At 34.1% G+C, this 18,603-nt stretch overlaps 1 protein-coding gene across 1 annotated transcript in view; it reads left to right on the top strand.

Moving 5' to 3' along the window:
• LOC106472783 (GDP-fucose transporter 1-like) overlaps positions 1-17,289 on the top strand; it is a gene marked incomplete at its 5' end in the record, with an annotated part of 27,351 nt that extends 10,062 nt beyond the window's left edge. The window contains 3 exons of the mRNA XM_013933441.2: positions 9,356-9,464; positions 15,133-15,425; positions 15,635-17,289. Coding sequence (XP_013788895.2) covers positions 9,356-9,464; positions 15,133-15,425; positions 15,635-15,862 — 630 coding nt within the window. The remainder of the gene's footprint in view (positions 1-9,355; positions 9,465-15,132; positions 15,426-15,634) is intronic.
• Between the last annotated feature and the right edge of the window lie 1,314 nt (positions 17,290-18,603).

Below are 18,603 nucleotides of genomic sequence, written 5' to 3'. Positions count from 1 at the left end.
ATTTATTAAAAAGAAGATCCTAAATTAGGACAGCAACGAGCTCGTAAACCAGACAAAATCACAACAGCAGCCGTTTTTACCTCGTAGTATAAGCGTAAAAATGTTAATAAAGTAACAACAAATACCTATTAAATCTATAAAGTAACAAATACATATTAATTATTACTCAAATTATGATTTCAGTCATTCTTAATGTATCAAGCATCTATATGCAAAGAAAAGTCAAACTATGGTTTTTATCATTAAATTAAGATATAGCCTAAAGATGCTTTACGGCATAACCAGGTTTCATTCACCCGGGCCCCTAGGCAGTTGCCCCCTTGCCCCCCGTCAGCGGGCCTGTTCCTGATGGTGACAAAACCTTCTCCAAATATTGTACAGTTTTCTTTGTTACCCATTCAACCTGTCTCTAAACTGTTTAGGCTTACCTTACCTTGTGTTATTTGATGTATTCTCAGTTCTATAGCTTTCAAACAGAGAAGATTTAATTCACAAATATTCTTACAATACAGAAATGAAAGAAACGTTTACAAAATCTATTACAAAACTCTTAAAACATCATGATAGTCTAATTCTTGCTCTATACAATCATATCTAAACTTTCTCCATAGCTGTTGTCAGAGCTATGTTTTGTTATTAAGAGATGAAACCACTTAATGTTGCACACACCATGAGTTTCAACCAAGCTCTGTACAAAAGCTAAGGGAAATATCTGAAAATTAAAATATGTATAATATATTCTCAATGAGTGATATGTTTTTAGTAATAATAGTTATTCTTTAGGATGGGCAGAAAAAAAATTGACAAATGAATTGTTTTGTTTACAGTCAAAGTTTATTGCAGCTGTAGAAATGAAAACATGAAATTTTACTTCATCAATTATGCTAAGTAACTGTTGGAAAATGACAAAATATTGATTCTAAAATGTTTTTCAATTAAAATTGTTGAAATATAATTAGAATTAACATATAAAATTGACTAAAAATTTTATCAAGTAACAAAAAAATATGACAAACCAGATAAAACCCTGTCTTTAGCCTTTCAGGCTTAGAATTAAGTAACTTTTTTTTAGTCCTAAACTTTGTACATGAAAATGTATCATATGCACAAAAGAAATCCACTGTTTAAAATTTAGAAACAGTTAAAGATTTTTTACTTATTAACCAACCTTTTACTGTATATACATTTCCAGACTTGTTATTCCAGACATTTCAGCATTGTTTTACAAGTTATTAAGGTGTTTATGAGAATGTTGCGGCCTAAGATGTTGTATCTATAATACACCATTTATTGAACACTTTGCAACCACTAAAGAGAGAGAATAGTCATAACTCATTTTATTTATTAGACAAACACATACTTAATCAAAGTAAAAACATAGTATCTTCAAGTAGCCTAAATGTAGTCAAACATCATAGAAATTAGGATAACATCAACTTGTTTTGTAAAATAAAACTTTTAATATTTATAACTTTGTCATATAAAACTTGAAAACCATTAGAGAGTGAAAATAGAATCAAACTCAAAAGTCTGTTCAGATAACAGTAATGTTATGTTAACAAGTAACACAATTTAACTTCTCCAGGTTTAATTTTTTACAATGATGATATCAGTTAACTTTTTAAATGCTAGCTGTGTAACAATGTAACCAAATTTTCAGTATTGTTTCTACATGAAAGATGAGACTTCCACTGTAATGCGTTATTTTGGATTAATCAGGGTCAACCGTATAGTTCTGAATTAACCTAAATAAATTCAGCTAAGTTAAAATAATGTTAATATATTCTATAAATGATTAACTCATCAGGTTATATCTTAATTTTTAGTAATGTGGTTGATATGAAAATGAAAAGTTAGAAACAAACATTTCAAAAATTTTAATTAAATTTCAAAAGCTGTAGTTATTTATAATCATATTTAGAAATAAATATAGCATAAGTAAACAGGATGTATGTTTTAATTTTTTTTAAAAGTTGTTAAACAGTCAAAACACATATTCCTTTGAAGAATTCTAGCTTCTAATTAATGAAATATTGGTTCTATAACAAGTCTATGTTAGAAAGAGCTGCAGGTGTCCTACTAATCTTAATGAAAACTAATCTCCAAAGTCTAGATACATTGTTAGGATGTCTAGAAAAAGCCAAGGCATCAAAATTTACCATTGCAATGTTTAACTGACATTCATATTGTTGTATTAGATTAGAAACAGTCAATTACTGGATAAGGCAACTGGACTGCTGTAAACTCCAGCTGTGTTGATTTCAGAAAACCTAAAACAATGGCATCTATTGTTTAATTTTCAATACTTTATGGTAGTGTAAGGATTTCTGGCTGTTTTGTTGCTCATTTTCAAAACAAAAACAAGGAAGTCAGACCTCTATAGAATCGTACCTACTTATACATCATTGAATACAGTTTTTAATGTTCGAAGAAATGGAGGGGTCTTGACTCCTACACATCCTTCACTTAGATCCACACCTGCTTATGCAATGTTAAAGAATACTGTTTTTAATTTCTGGAAAAAATGGTTTGGGGGTTCAGAACCTCTGGAGCTCTCTCCTAGATACACACCTGCTTATACAACATTAAGTAACATAGTTACACAGTTATTAGTTAGAAACATTATATAGTGTAAAAACTAAATTCCAAGAAGATACTTAACCTCCACAAACACAATAGCTTGATTCTTTTGCACATCTGCCTAAGAGATTTGCATGCCACTAGCCTTGATCTACCCCCCACCTACAAAAACGTGTTTAACGTGATATGCTCTAGTTCATGATAACATCATCATGTGATGATAGACCTTTACCAATATGAGGGTGACACAATCTCCTTGAGCAATAACTCCTTCTAAGCACTTGGGTTCAAAATAACTTCATTCTTTTCCTCTGCATTATTTAGAACAGACATATTTCACAATTGTTATTCAGTTAATTGAGATTGTTGTTCAATGAAATTTAACTCGGTAGGAAACCATCAATTAAAAGTAAAAACAAGCATGCTGGTACTTTGAATGACGAACACTAAGGGGAAAAGAAATACAAAATTCATTATTCTGTTTCTCACCATTATCATTTCTCAAGTGATGGTAACTTCTGCTTTGTCCTGTGTTGGTGACAATGTTTCTAACTCAGGACCACTGGCTGCGGGGGTTTGTTGTCTGTTAAGAATGTGATGGCCATTGTTCAATGTGTTGTGGGTTTCTTCATGCACACTGGGCCTCTTCCTCCCATCCATTTGGCAGAAATTCCTTCTCTCCAGTTTGAACATAACCACGATGATGATGATTTTGACTGGCTATTTCTCCCCACCAGGGCTTGCTCTATGCACAGTTTTATGTGTGGAGGAAAATCCTCAACCATCTAATCTCTTTCTTGACATGATTTGTCTTCCTTGTCTATTTGACCTTTTTGTCCTGGCTTACAATTGTTCCTTGATTGTAAGTCATTGAAATCTCTCTTACCTGCTTAGGGACAGACTCCTAAATTTCTGTTTCTCTTTCTAGTGCCCAATGTTTGCACCATCGTCTTTTTCTTACCACCCTCCTACATTACCTCTTTGCTTTTGAATGTTGGATCATTTCTAGACCTAGTCTCAGTCTGCCTTCTTGCTTGTCATGTCCTGGTGCTCTAAATCTTAGAGCAGATTGATTTTCTTGTACCAAGAAGATTCTTCCTATGGAATGGCCTGTTCTTCCCAAAGTATTTTGGTGGTTATGCTCCCAGTTTGGTACTCCTCTTCTGGATGCATTTGCTACCCATTTCAATACCAAACTGCCTCTCTTATCTCCTGTTCCACATCCTTTAGCTTTGAAAATGGATGCCTTCAGTCGGGATTGGACCAATCTTTACTATTGTGCCTATTCTCCTGTCCATCTTCTTCCCAGTGTTCTGTACCTGATCCAAATCACTCTGTGTCAAGTTCTTCTAATTGCCCCATTCTGATCTGCTCAACTGTGGTTTATGATCCCGCCCCTTCTTCAATTGTCTCCTCCCTTACCTCTTTCACTTTCCCAATCCCTTCTTCCATATTTCATCACACTGTCACCACATTCCACCTTCATGTGTGGATTTTGTCTGGTTTCTTGCAAAATGGTCTTACACAGGTAGCCTCTCTTCTATCTTGTTCAGTCCACCCACCCACCCTACTATTCCCCACCTTTCAGATTTCTTTACTTGGGTCTTCAACAATGGTTTATCGGTATCCACTTTTGCAGACTATAGAGTGGCCCTATCTAATACCTTTCATTTCTCTAACTTCTGTAGCATTTTTACCTATCCCGTTTTGCTCCTTTCATTTGATTTGTCCACCCCATCCGAAACATCTGCTTGGCTGGAATCTCAATGTGGTCCTTCATGCCCATACCCTTCCTTCATTTGAACCTTTGGTCATTTGCTCATTGTACCACCTTTCACTAAAAATGTATTTCTTGCTCCTTCTTCGCATGTGGATATCATAGAACAGATATTTTCGCTATCAATGTCTCACATATCCTTCATTATAGTTTTTTCCCAAAATGTTAGCAGTGTGTGTGAAGAGGACATCATCTTCACTCTTATTTTCCTTTCTTCCATCTCTCATTTGTATTCTCATGCTGATCCTAATCATCTTGTTTGTCCAGTATGTGCTCTATGTTGTTATGTTGCCTGCACTGCTTCCTTCTTTGGATCCCATTTCTGCCTATTTATACCATAGGATACTCCTTCTACCTGTGATTCTCTCCTGTCACCCTTACTAGATGGATTTGCCAAATTATTCAGCTTGCTTATGCATCATTATCTGAGAATTCCCATCACATTTTCCTAGTCTCCTCTCACCAAGTACATCATCTCACATTTTCCACGGCTGCCTACTTTTATTGCCTGTTAGAAGAGATTGTACAGGCTGGCATATAGACCACACCTCACACTTCTTTAGCCCACTACTTGCATCAATTGGCCATCTCCTCTTCACCTGGCTATTGCTTGCCATCTTCCATACCTCATTTTGACTATGAGAGGTTACATTATTTCTTTTTATTTCTTACCATTACAGTGACCTATTCTCTTTTCTTGGATTCTGTTCTTTGGTGAATGGTACCTTTCCAGGTTTATTTCAACCAATTTCACTCAGCTGAGAGTAGGGTGATGGTGTTCTGTTGATGTAATTGGTGAGTACTCTCTCCTAAAATGGACCAGAAGAAAAATACCCGATGCTTCCTGGTTTTGGACTGAACAAATCTGTCATATGTGATCACCCCTCCGGCTGGCTTTTCCCCATCCTACCTCTGCCTGTTGGTTCCTGGGTGGTCTGGTGTTGGATTGGTGTAGGACCAGCCAACATAAGTGCTCACACATGAGGAATTGAAGAAAAATTTCTGATGCTGCCTAGTTTTGGACTGGAGTCCACTCATCACATTGCTTTCCCCACTCTTTCTATTACCTGGATGTTGGGTCCGCAGGTGGCCTGGTGTTGGTTGTTTATTAAGTCTGCACACACATGCCTTGGTTGGGATGGTGGAATGGACGTTGTTTTCCCTTCTTCTTCCTGGTCCTAAGATGAAGATGTTTGGGCCCCTCTTCCTACCTTGAACTGGAAGATAAATACCTGGTTCCACCTGGTTTTGGACTGGAGTTGACTCACCTAATATGGTTTGACACATCCTAATCACTGTACACCACCTGGCACATCCAATTACATATTGTACGTGCATTCTTTCTGTCCTACTTTGTGACACATATCCTTCAAATGGGTGAAGAGTATTCATGGTACAAATCTAGTGTGATGTCCTACAGGTGTGACCCCATACATTAGGGTATCACACTTCATGGGTACTTTGGGTGCCTTCCAAAGAGGGCTCATCTAGGTAACTTTTGCACCAGTCCCTTTATTGTTTCAATTTGGGATTCTAGCTATTATGTGAGAGGACGTAAGGTATTGTATCGGAATTTAACATTTTCCTAAGCTGAAAATGTATTTACTATAGATACTTTCCTCCTCTCATATTTCCCACCCATCCTTCCCACTTCTGGTGCATCATTTTTGCTTAATCTTGAAGTGATGACAGTGCTCTACAGTATAGAGAGGGGGTCAGCTGCACTAGGAGTGTGTGTCACACTCCTATTGGTGCATGGTTGTCGCATGGTCATTTGCATGCTACAGTGTAGCTATACTATATGTAAACACATGTGGATAGGTTGGAGCATCAAGGCTAGTGGAGAACAAAAACTGTGCATATAGAGAGCAGCACTAATCGAGGAAAGCTATCACATGAGAGGAGGTAAGTATCTATTGGAAATACATTTTCAGTGTAATAAAATGTTAATATATCATCTAATTACATTTGTCAACTGTCTTATTCTCTTGCATTTCATTTTTACTAACTCTTAGATGAGATCCTTCAAGCTGGCATGTGGATGAATCTGCACACATTTGTCTACCATTATTTTTATCTTCTATTTGTTTCATCTTCTGTAAAATTTTGACTCCCTCTGGTTGCTGTTCTTTAAGCTCCACACCGTCTTTGAGAAGGGTAAGTACATTTTCTTTTTCATTACTCTTGCCTCACCCTTTTCACTCTTATAGCATCATGCCAGGTGGCTGTTGCTGCTTCCCAGGGTATGTTTATCTCACAAAATTCACATTGGGCTAGTGATAATGGAAAGTGCTCAACCCATCTGCACTGGCTCTTCCAGTGCCCACTGTCAAGATGGGATGTTCTGCAAGACTACTAGAGGTATTCTCATGGTATTAATAGTACTCAATTGCCTGTATCTTCTGTGGACTATCATAGAAAAAACCAGCACCAGGAAAGTGACTGCCCACTTCTTTGGCTTGTGCTTACCTACTTTTTAATACAGGGTTTTGCAGTCACCCATTGCACAGTTTACAGTAAAAAACCTTTCCATCTGACATTCGATAGGATTGTGGGCACTTCTCTGAGTCTCCCCAGTGCGGATTATCCCCTCTTCTTCAAGTAGAGCAACTTACCATACCTAGCCGTTGAAGTGATAGACCTTGGAGAGTTCCTCACTGATTGTGTACAGTACAATACGGTAGGAAGTAGGATGGTGATGACATTGTCTGTGTGGTGTGGGGCACCCCTCAAACAGCTATTTTGCCCTGCTCCTGCAACAGGACGTTTCATCACCCCTGTCTCTATCTGTTCAGTTGATTTGAGGTCAGACATACACATTATGGTCTGACTGCACCCTAACCACACACTACGTCTTGGCTTGCCAACCACATATGGGTGGGTGCTTGGTTCATCATGTAAAAGTTATGTCCATCCCTGCAACACTTGGGACTCTTTTTTTCCCCTTTCTTTCCGGCATAGAGTATATCCGTGTCACGATGTGATCTTCCATCTTGTGTCATACACCATGGGCTTTACCTTAGGGCAGATAAGGAAGATATTAATTTCCAAGATGATACCTCACTCCTCACACAGTATAGCTAGAATGCAACATTGAAATGGTGCAGGAGCCAGTGCAAACATTAAACCTAGACAAACTCCCTTCAGAAAGCAAAAATGTATTTCTGATAGATATTTACCTCTGCATACCTTCCCATCCATCCTCTCCTCTTGCCTCATCTGAGAATGAAGTTATTTTGAGCATAACTACTTAGGGGGGGGGGGGTTATTTCGCAAGAAGGTTGTACTGCTCTCATATTGGTTGAGGGCTGTTGTTGCATGATGATATCATTATGCGTTAGCACAGTTCATGTTAAACACATTTTTAGTTGGTATGTAGTTCAAGGCTAGTGGCATGTAAGTATCACTGGCAAAAGTGCAAATGAATCAAGCTATTCTTTGTGCAGAGGAGAGTATCTATCAGAAATGCATTTTCAGGAAAGGAAAATGTGGTTAACTTTACGCTATTTAACACTTGAATATGCAAAGAGTTGAAAATGGGTACTGCCAGCTATTTGACTTACCTGTATTGGGCTGTTCAAAATTAGCAACTGTGAAATAGCCTTAGTATTTGTAGCTTTTCAATAACAAAAACAGGGCAAGCAAGTTTAGTGGCAATGGGAATTTAACCAGAGACCAAAATCATGAGCCCTGTCCTCCCAGTATGTATTCTTGACAAAAAACAAACATAGTGGCAATATTTCCATTACTTGAATAGTTGAAATAAACAGAAACCATAATTTGGATTAGTTGATTATTTTTGTGTCAGCCAATTTGATTGTAATTTTGATTAACTGATTGTTGGAATAATTGAAAACATTCATTTTGATTAATTATAGTTCTGATTAATTTAAAAAACACTAATCCATGTAATTGCTGCTTATAAGTAATTCTTAGATGTACACAACTGTTTTAGTTTAATTTTGATGCAAGTGTTATGATTTAGATAGTTTATATTATGAGAATGTTTAATTAGTTATTTTTAGAAGCAGTGGTTTATCACGGGGTTTTTTACATAACTGTTTACCAATTATATGATGTGCAGTTCAATACTTATGAATTGGTGATTGTTATATTATTGTGCCATGTTACTTGAACCTTCTGAGTTTTTATCATTGTTTTAATTGAGAATTTTTGCATCATAATATCTAGTAGTGTATGGAAAATTTTAGACCTCTGTTGGGGTATAAGTACGCGTCAAAAAATGTAGTTTGAAAGATAGATCTAGACATTGTGATTGTGAGTTTAGCCATAAAGAGCGTATAGTGGCAATTTTTGTCTGTGAACTGTCACAACAGATCTGGAAGAATAATTTGTCTGGTCAGATTGTGTTCTTAAGTAACTGAACCAATCTGTGTGGACTTTGACGAAAAGTAACAATTATTTAAAGCTCTGGATACAACTGTGATAACCAACAGTGTAACGAACATTTGTATATTTATATTTGGCTTGTTTTAATATATTATTTTAAAACAAGTGGACTGTGTGCTGCTTGTTTATTGTTAAAATTTATCGCCAACAAGTCACAGACACCTACTGTAAAGAATCCAGCCCATACAAAACCTGACAGTAATTAATTAATTGAATTACTTAGCTCTACTGGTTTCTTGGAATAGTCAAAAGCAATTGATTGATTAAATTAATCATCCAGCTATATATCTTGTATTATTCTTAATTTAATTCGTAGCAATTGTTTTTAAATTACTCTTAATTTTATTCTTTGTAAGTGTTTTATGTTACTCTTAATTTGATTCTTAGTAAGTGTTTTATGTTACTCATAGTTTGATTGTTAGTAAGTGTTTTATCTTACTCTTAATTTGATTCTTAGTGAATATTTATATTATTATTAATCTTTTAACTATTCTCACTACATAAGATATTACAGTTGTTAAATGAATTACTATACAGTTTTAAGGACTTTTATAGTAGTAATTGTCTTAACCCCTTTTTATCTTTCAGATCCTAACATACTTTCTACTGCACCAGAAAACTTCAGTGAAAGCAGTTACTTGTTGTGCTGTTATTATAATTGGGTTTCTACTAGGAGTGGATCAAGAAGGTGTTGCAGGTATCCTTTTACCACTTCTTTGCTTGTAACACTTATGTCTCTCTCATAGCCTATGAATACTATTTATCAGCACCCTTGACATTTTATCATTGTAGCAAAACTGTATTTTTATTGTACTTTTTTTTTTCAAAATGAGTTTGGAATAGAGTTGGAAATTAAATCAGTTAGGTGATGCCACAAATAGTGTTAATAGATGTCGTTTGATTTGCTCCCTGTAAATTACCACTTCACCACAAATCAAACCACACTCACTAACATTATCCATAGTAATACCAATGACAACAGCTCTCTATAAGTTAACATTTCACCAATTAAATTACACTTACTAATGTTATCCATGTCAGTACATCTCCAAGTTACCACTTCACAAATTAAACCACACTCTCTAACATTACCCATAGTAACAGCTCCCTGTAAATTATCACTTCACCATTATTAAGTGAAGTTTGATTAGTGAAATGTTAACTTATAGAGAGCTGTTGTCATGGGTACCATTATTAAGTGAAGTTTGATTAGTGAAGTTGTAACTTACAAAGACTGTTGCTGTGGGTATGATTTTTAAATGTAATTTGATGATGAGGAACCCAATTTTGGAAAATAAATTTTGGAAATGGCTTGAATGTGTAATGAAAAAACTATTACAAGTAACAAACTTACAACATTTTGACAAGCTTTCTCATCATCAGGTACAAGTGTCTTGCGCAGACAATAATTACATGCACAATATGGAACAAAGAGTTTAAATGACTGGTAATTACTTAACAGCTTAGTGAAGATACCCCAGGGTGTTGCTTTAGTGTAGAGCTGTTTTGATCAATTAAGATGGCTTCCTTTACTTTGTATTTCTTGATATTTGGTTCTTTGTTTAATCTACAGTGTTTTGAATAGACATACTGTAGTTTTTTTTTAGTTACAATGGTGGTGCACATGGGAGGATTTTTTATTATGATCGATGAATCTGGTTTCTAATTTTCTTCCAGTTTCTCTGAATTCTGGACAGTTATTACACTTTATTTTACAAACAATGTGCACTTTTTATTTAGTAATGATTTTAATTGAGTGTTGGGTTTTTGAATGAATTTAAAATTGACAGGAATTTTATGTTTGATGGCAAGTTTTCTCTAAGTGTTGATTATTTTTTAACTAGTGTCAGAGGTGAATGGTAAACTACAGTATAATGTTGTTTGGTTTATTAGTGTCAATTTTGTTTGGGAGTTGAGTTTTGAGGTTTTTGTTCTGGTGGTTGTGAGAGAATTTTTTGACAATAGTTGGGGCAGATTTGTTGGTGTGTCTGAAGGAATCTGTATATATATAAACGAAATGTGGGTTTGTTTGCATCCTAACCCCTCCTATTGGGCCAATCTCAATCAAATTTGTATCTAAACACTATGAACCGTGGGGAATGTCCTGAGGGGTCAAAATTGAAATTAACCCTATTTCTATTTTGTAAAGGCTTTTGGTTAATTACTCCCACCCTATTGAGTCAATTTCAAACAATCTTGGCAGGTTGGTCCCTTAGTAGTGAATATTCTAAAGGGATTTAAGGTCAAAGTATGAAAGTTACTGGATTGTTTCCTAAATAACCATGCTTATCTTATGGTCAATGAGATGTAGGACATTCAAGGGTGGGATCAGCTCAAAATCTTTATTTGTTGATGGATGGAAAGCAAACTGCAAATGTTGTTTATGTAAAAGCTTTGTTATGATTTAAAAATTTTGAGATAAAGTTTATGTTCAGGTTATTACTTTGAAATATATGATTGCTGTTAAACTTACATCATTTTAATTAAGTTTAAACATTGCTGTCAGCTGACTGGTATTTCAGCTTGTGCTTAATAAAGTTGATTTCTCTCATCTATGTAGTTAGCTGAGAAAAGTCTTGAAGCTGTGTTTATACAGTTTTTTAGTGTATTGATATTTTGTTTGGATTCATGTGTGGAATTCCAGATGTTATGGCCTGTGTAGGTGATTTTTTTGGTGAATTTTGGTTTTGAACTATGTGTAAAATCTAATAATGTTGAGGTTAAGAAAAGATTTTCATATTTGATGGTGATTTTAATGTTAGGTTGCATGGAGTTTTACTTGTTCAAAGAAAGTGTGTTTGTGTTCGGTAGAAATAAAACCAGCAAAAATGTCCGTAACATAGCTGTACTGGTGTAAGGGAGAATGAAGTACAGATTGTATAGCTTTTGTTTTAATTTGGCTTATAAATATGTTGGAGATAACAAGTGAAACAGGATTGTTCATATATTTCAACCATCTGTTTGAAGAAAGCTTTTGTTGTTGTACATTCTAAGAGGGAAACAAAAAGTGTATTGGGAATATGAATTAAAAGAGTGGAGTCATTAAGGTAGAAGTTGACTCCAATACTACAAGCTTCCATTACGGGAACTTTGGTGAAAAGTGACTCATCATCAAAGCTAGTCATTAAAGCTTTAGAGTTTAGTTGGTTTAATGTATTTCTGAAATTAAAGACAACTTTGAAATAGGAAACTTCAGATGTTATGTGTGGAGTGAGAGCCTAGGCTATGTATCTGCCAAGAATGGAGTTAAATGAGTCATAAGTGGATAATATAGGTTGCATGGGGTTTTCCTGTTTGTGTGGTTTAGGAATCCCATAGAGTTGACAGTTTGCAGTCAGTTGAATGGTTAGAATATACATAACTTCTAAATTACATACGAACTGCATTGGGCACATTAGGAAAAATATTGTTAGAAGGAACATTGTCGAAGCATTCTTATAAACAGTTTTAAAATGGAAAACAAGTATTAAAGTGATGGAAATTGATTTTCGAAATTAAAAGAACTTTTTTTTTGCCCTACAATGGATCTGCAAGAGAAAAGAGGAAAATCACTGTACGAGTTGTTCATCAAGTTAAATAAAACTGAAATTCTTCAAAGTATTATAGGTAGAACAGATTGTACGAGTTGTTTATCAAGTTAAATAAAACTGAAGTGTTCTACCTATAATACTTTGAAGAAGATTGTACGAGTTGTTCAAGTTAAATAAAACTGAAGTGTTCTACCTATAATACTTTGAAGAAGATTGTTCGAGTTGTTCATCAAGTTAAATAAAACTGAAATGTTCTACCTATAATACTTTGAAGAACACTGTACGAGTTGTTTATCAAGTTAAATAAAACTGAAGTGTTCTACCTATAATACTTTGAAGAAGATTGTACGAGTTGTTCAACAAGTTAGATAAAACTGAAGTGTTCTACCTATAATACTTTGAAGAAGATTGTACGAGTTGTTCAACAAGTTAGATAAAACTGAAGTGTTCTACCTATAATACTTTGAAGAAGATTGTACTAGTTGTTCATCAAGTTAAATAAAACTGTAGTTTAATTGGTGAAGTGTTAACTTTCAGGGAGGTGTTGCTATAGGTAACATTACTAAACATTGTTTATTTGGTGAAGTGTTAACTTCCAGGGAGGTGTTGCTATAGGTAACATTACTAAACATTGTTTATTTGGTGAAGTGTTAACTTCCAGGGAGGTGTTGCTATAGGTAACATTACTAAACATTGTTTATTTGGTGAAGTGTTAACTTCCAGGGAGGTGTTGCTATAGGTAACATTAATAAACATAGTTTATTTGGTGAAGTGTTAACTTCCAGGGAGGTGTTGCTATGGGTAACATTACTAAACATAGTTTATTTGGTGAAGTGTTAACTTCTAGGGAGGTGTTGCTATGGGTAACATTAATAAACATAGTTTAATTGGTGAAGTGTTAACTTCTAGGGAGGTGTTGCTATGGGTAACATTAATAAACATAGTTTAATTGGTGAAGTGCTAACTTCTAGGGAGGTGTTGCTATGGGTAAAATTAATAAACATAGTTTGATTGGTGAAGTGGTAACTTCCAGGGAGGTGTTGCTATGGGTAAAATTAATAAACATAGTTTGATTGGTGAAGTGCTAACTTCTAGGGAGGTGTTGCTATGGGTAAAATTAATAAACATAGTTTATTTGGTGAAGTGGTAACTTCCAGGGAGGTGTTGCTATGGGTAACATTAGTAAGTTTAGTTTGATTGGTAAAGCTATAATTTAGAGGAGCTGGTGTAATGAACATTAAAAGTAAGAAAAAATGATGAAATATTTACATATGAGGGGATTTGATAGATAAAATTTGCTCGCTTTGTATTAATTGACCAATATTATATGTTACTTGTAGTTATTTTCATTGTATTTTGTACTTGCAACATTGGATGTTTTGGTTTGTGCCAGGCATGGTGAAACCCAAGCTGTAGAAGTTAAGTACTTTACAAAAATTATTCTTAGTTTTTCCTGTAGGAGAACAGAGATCCAACTTGTTGTTTTATATTTGAACGTGACAACTTAACTTTATATGTTCATAGTTTACTAAAATATACAGAGTAGTGTTTTTTTATACTGATTTTTTTAGAGAACATAATTGTAACTGGCTGACATTGACCACCAAACTTGACACTGTTAACCACAGATTATGAAGCAGTAACATACATATTTTCCTACATCTTGAAGTTACTGCAAACTAGATTAAATTTTTAACTTGTCCCATTTTGAATAACTTAGGGATATCACAAGATTAGTTAATAAGAGATATGACCAGTCTCACATAGCTTTCAGTAAGTGATAGTAGAAGTTAGTGTTACATATATTCTTTGTGTTTTATAAAAGAATTTTGTCATAACAATAAATTTAAAATGTTAATTAAATGATGGATTTGGAAAGGAATAACAGCAAATGACTACATCTCATGCACATGATAAAAACAAAAATTATTCAGTACTTCTGATGATAATATTTATAATATAATTCAGTGGCTGTGTGGCATGTAACTCCTGTGTGTCATGTAACTCCTCCTAAACTGTTGGTTGTATCGACTTTTAAGTGTTACCAAGTGTTACTGTTACTCTCAGTTCCAAGGTTTGCACGAAGGTAAAATTTTTCACCCCACCCCTTGCGAAAATCAGGATTTTCCTGAAAAACCCTTCTTATAAACTGCTGAACTCGCAAACTTCATCTCGGCCTCCAAGGTTTGCACCAAGGTAAAACTTTTCACCCAACCCCTTAGTAGTTCAGGTATTAAACCTGCATTATAACAGCCCTGAAAGTGTGGGCCATGGGCCCTTGGGTTCACTAAATGGTCCCAAATGTATTGTCTCGCCCCCGAGGTTTGCACAAAAGTAAAACTTTTCACCGAACCTCTTTGGGAACCTGGGTATTTTGTGAAAACACTTTTACAGGAGTTCCTTGAAATTGAACCCCAAATTTGGCATTGATTTACAATGGAGGATGTAAATACATAGGCCTGCTAATGACAGTTTGTAAGTTGGTCAAAAAAATTAAATTTGCATTAAAGAAGCAATGATCATTAAACTGCAAAAGTACAAAATAGCAGTTCAAGTATTAAATTATAGTGACCCTGTAAATGTGGACAATAGGCTTATGGGTTTGCTAGTAACTTTATATAATTTCACCCCATTCAAATAGTGTCTTTTTAAACCTGTATTTTAATAATCAGATGGTAAATCATGAAATATTTGGTATTTGTAAAGTTGAAAAAAACGTCAAATCAAGGGAAACAAAACAACTTTTTCTATACACATTTTCTCATTAAATGATGCAATACCATAAAAGTGTTTTATGAGGTTTTAACAGTTAATATTTCATTGATTTTTCTCCAGGATCTTTATCTGTAGTTGGTGTTGTTTATGGAGTCTTGGCCAGTTTATTTGTATCGCTGTATTCCATCTTTACGAAGAAAGTCTTACCTGTAGTTGATGGGAATGTCTGGTTGCTGACATTCTATAACAATCTGATCGCAGCCTTCCTTTTTCTTCCTCTTATGTATTGCACAGGAGAGATTCCCATTGTTGTGGGATATAAACATTTAACAGACCATGTATTTTGGGCACTCATGACCATGGGAGGAGCTTGTGGTTTGGCAATTGCATACATCACAGTACTACAGATAAAGGTAAATAAGTTTCGTGAATAATATTTTATTTTTCAAATATGCTTTATATTCACATTACAAGTGAAAGTAATATGATTAAAAAAAAGTAAATTGAACTTTTATTATATTGAACCATAAATAGTACCAGTTTACCAGATGACTACAACATGAAGTCATTGTTTCAAACATATCATTTGTGTATTAAGATTTAATACTCTGTTTCATCTCAGGTGACATCTCCTCTCACCCACAACATCAGTGGCACAGCAAAGGCATGTGCCCAGACATTGCTTGCAGTGACATGGTTTCACGAAGTAAAACCTACTCTTTGGTGGATGAGTAATGTTATTGTTCTACTTGGTTCTGCTGGCTACACTCGTGTCAAACAGCAGGAGATGCTACGAGCACATCAAGAAGCTACAGTTAGCAAAAGAGATGAAGATAAAACAACTGCATAATTATAAAATTCACTGATTTTAGGTAGTGTTTCATGTCCATCCAAAAGACAGTCGTGCAATGCAATTCCAAAATTTTCACAAGACATTAGGATTTATTGTTTTTTAAAGATAGGTTTATAATGCAACACATTTGAAGTGGTCTAATTTATTTTTCAAGTTCTGGGTGTTTGACAAAGTACTGTACAATTCTGCCTTTCTATTTGTTGAATGTCACGATACATATTTAAGTATTACTTGTCAATAATGCTAATTTAATGCATGCACATTACATGCTGTTGAGCATGTGGAGGTTCTTTTGATCATTGTTTTCAAGCTTTTTATATACTTTTGATTACATCACGACAATTAAATAAATTACCATATTGTTTCAAGATTTCCACCAGTAATAGTTTATAATAACATTTAGCCTCTGAAATGTGATTTCCAGTTTTCTCCTTTTAATAGCTTATAGTGTTAGTGCTTGAAAACACCCTGCAAAAATATTTATATACAATTGGGCATGAATTTTATATACAGAGCACGTGCATTGAATATGTTCTTTCATTGTTTTACTGTGCATTCAATAGGTTATCTGGTTTTAAAATGGATGTTTGACCGTGATAGTTTTTGTGGTCTTTCGTTAAGAAAATGCAACTTTTTAAAATTAAATTGTTGTAAATTAGGAAATTAAAAAGATCACAAAATTAATAGATCACAGTAGACAACATTCTTTAACACTCCTGTTATTAAAGATTTAAATAAGAAAATATCAAATTGGAATATAAGTTTTCTCAGTCATGATTTCTTAATTGTAGTTTATATTTTGACGTCATGAATAACAAGTAGTTGTGTAGAATCTGGTGGCTGACTTTATCTGGTTATTAATCATTACAGTTTACATTCATTATCAATCTTTCCCAAATTACTTGAAATGCCTTCTGATATCAGCATATTCACAGTTGGTAGATAATTTGGCTTAAATTGGAACCAAATAATATTTTATTAGCAAGCTATTTCCTTGCAATATTTCAATTCTTTATAGCTTCCCATTCTTGTGTCAATAAAGAGTGGTAAGTGTCACAAAGACTTTGTCTTTGTTAATAGTATACAGTACGTAGTCTAGTATCAACTAATTTGAGGCCTGAAACATACAGTACACAGTGTGTTGTTAGTTAACATCAAGAATTAACCAAGAGTTAATACATGTAATGCAAAGTGTAGTGTTAGTTAACTTGAAGAATTAGCCTATATTTAACATATACAGTGCACAGCATCTTATTATTTACTGTCTAAAATTAGCCTGTAGTTAACATATACAGTACACAGCATCTTATTATTTACTGTCTGAAATTAGCTTAGAGTTAACATATACAGTACACAGCATCTTATTATTTACTGTCTAAAATTAGCTTAGAGTTAACATATACAGTACACAGCATCTTATTATTTACTGTTAAAATTAGCATATAGTTAACATATACAGTACACAGCATCTTATTATTTACTGTCTAAAATTAGCCTATAGTTAACATATACAGTGCATAGCATCTTATTAGTTACTGTCTAAAATTAGCCTATAGTTAACATATACAGTACACAGCATCTTATTATTTACTGTCTAAAATTAGCCTATAGTTAACATATACAGTACACAGCATCTTATTATTTACTGTCTAAAATTAGCCTATAGTTAACATATACAGTGCATAGCATTTTGTTAGTTAACCTCTAGAATTAACCTTGATTTTTGATATGCACTACACAGTGTATTGTTTGTTAACATTGATACATGGTTCTCACAAGTCAGAGAAACCAGTAAAAGTCAATAATTATTATACTTTGCATTCCTAATCTGAGAAATATCAGAAAATTTAACTTGCAGACAAAAACAAGGAAAAGTCAGTGAATCTTGTGAGATTCAGTGATGCTTTTAGGACAAGGAAGACAAAAAATATCATTATCACCAAAACATCACGTTAGGTTAATTCTGGTGCATTTAGTAATTCAATATGTGTCTTTTAAGTTTCATGTACATCAATCTTTTTGTCTACTGCTAATTGTCATGGAATATGAAGCCAGCCATAATAGCTTACGTAAACAACAGCTAGGTTTCTGTCTAAACAGAGTGTAAGGGCTATGGAAAAGGCTTTGTCTCAGCTACCTAAAACTGTATCATAGAGGATCATTTTAAGACTTAAAAGCCCCTTAACAACTTACTACTTAGAGTTAGGCTGTTTCCAGTAAATAAGTTGTTTTGATCTTATAATTTTTAGTGCATTAATAAGACAGTCCCAATGAGAATAGTCAAAGAAGGAATGTTTAATACCCTGGGTATGTTATGTCATTGACATATTTGTGTGGGAAAGATTTAAAAAATGTCAAAATAATAACGAACAGTTTGATCATTTCAGTAAAGTCTGGCAGTTCAAAGATCAAACAGATCTACAGAGTTTTGGTGAGTTAGTATTTTATTTCATATCCGTACTTACATTTATTCAGTTAATCATCAAAAATAAGTATATAAAATAATAATATATTAGTAATTTTGTTTTAAATCATAACAAAACAAAATATAAATTACTAAACATTGCTCTTTGTGTACAGTATCATGAAGGATAGTACAGCTTGGGCAGGAGTCATTGACAGGTGATATTTACAAGAGACAGGTAGAATATCACTAGCGATAGTTAAAGAAAACCTGTATATACAGCTTGGGCAGGAGTGATTGACAGGTGATATTTACAAGAGACAGGTAGAATATC

This window comes from Limulus polyphemus, unplaced genomic scaffold (genome assembly GCF_000517525.1).
Source record: "Limulus polyphemus unplaced genomic scaffold, Limulus_polyphemus-2.1.2 Scaffold5607, whole genome shotgun sequence".
In the NCBI taxonomy this organism is placed as follows: Eukaryota; Metazoa; Arthropoda; class Merostomata; order Xiphosura; family Limulidae; genus Limulus; species Limulus polyphemus.
This window is presented reverse-complemented; position numbering and strand designations above follow the sequence as displayed.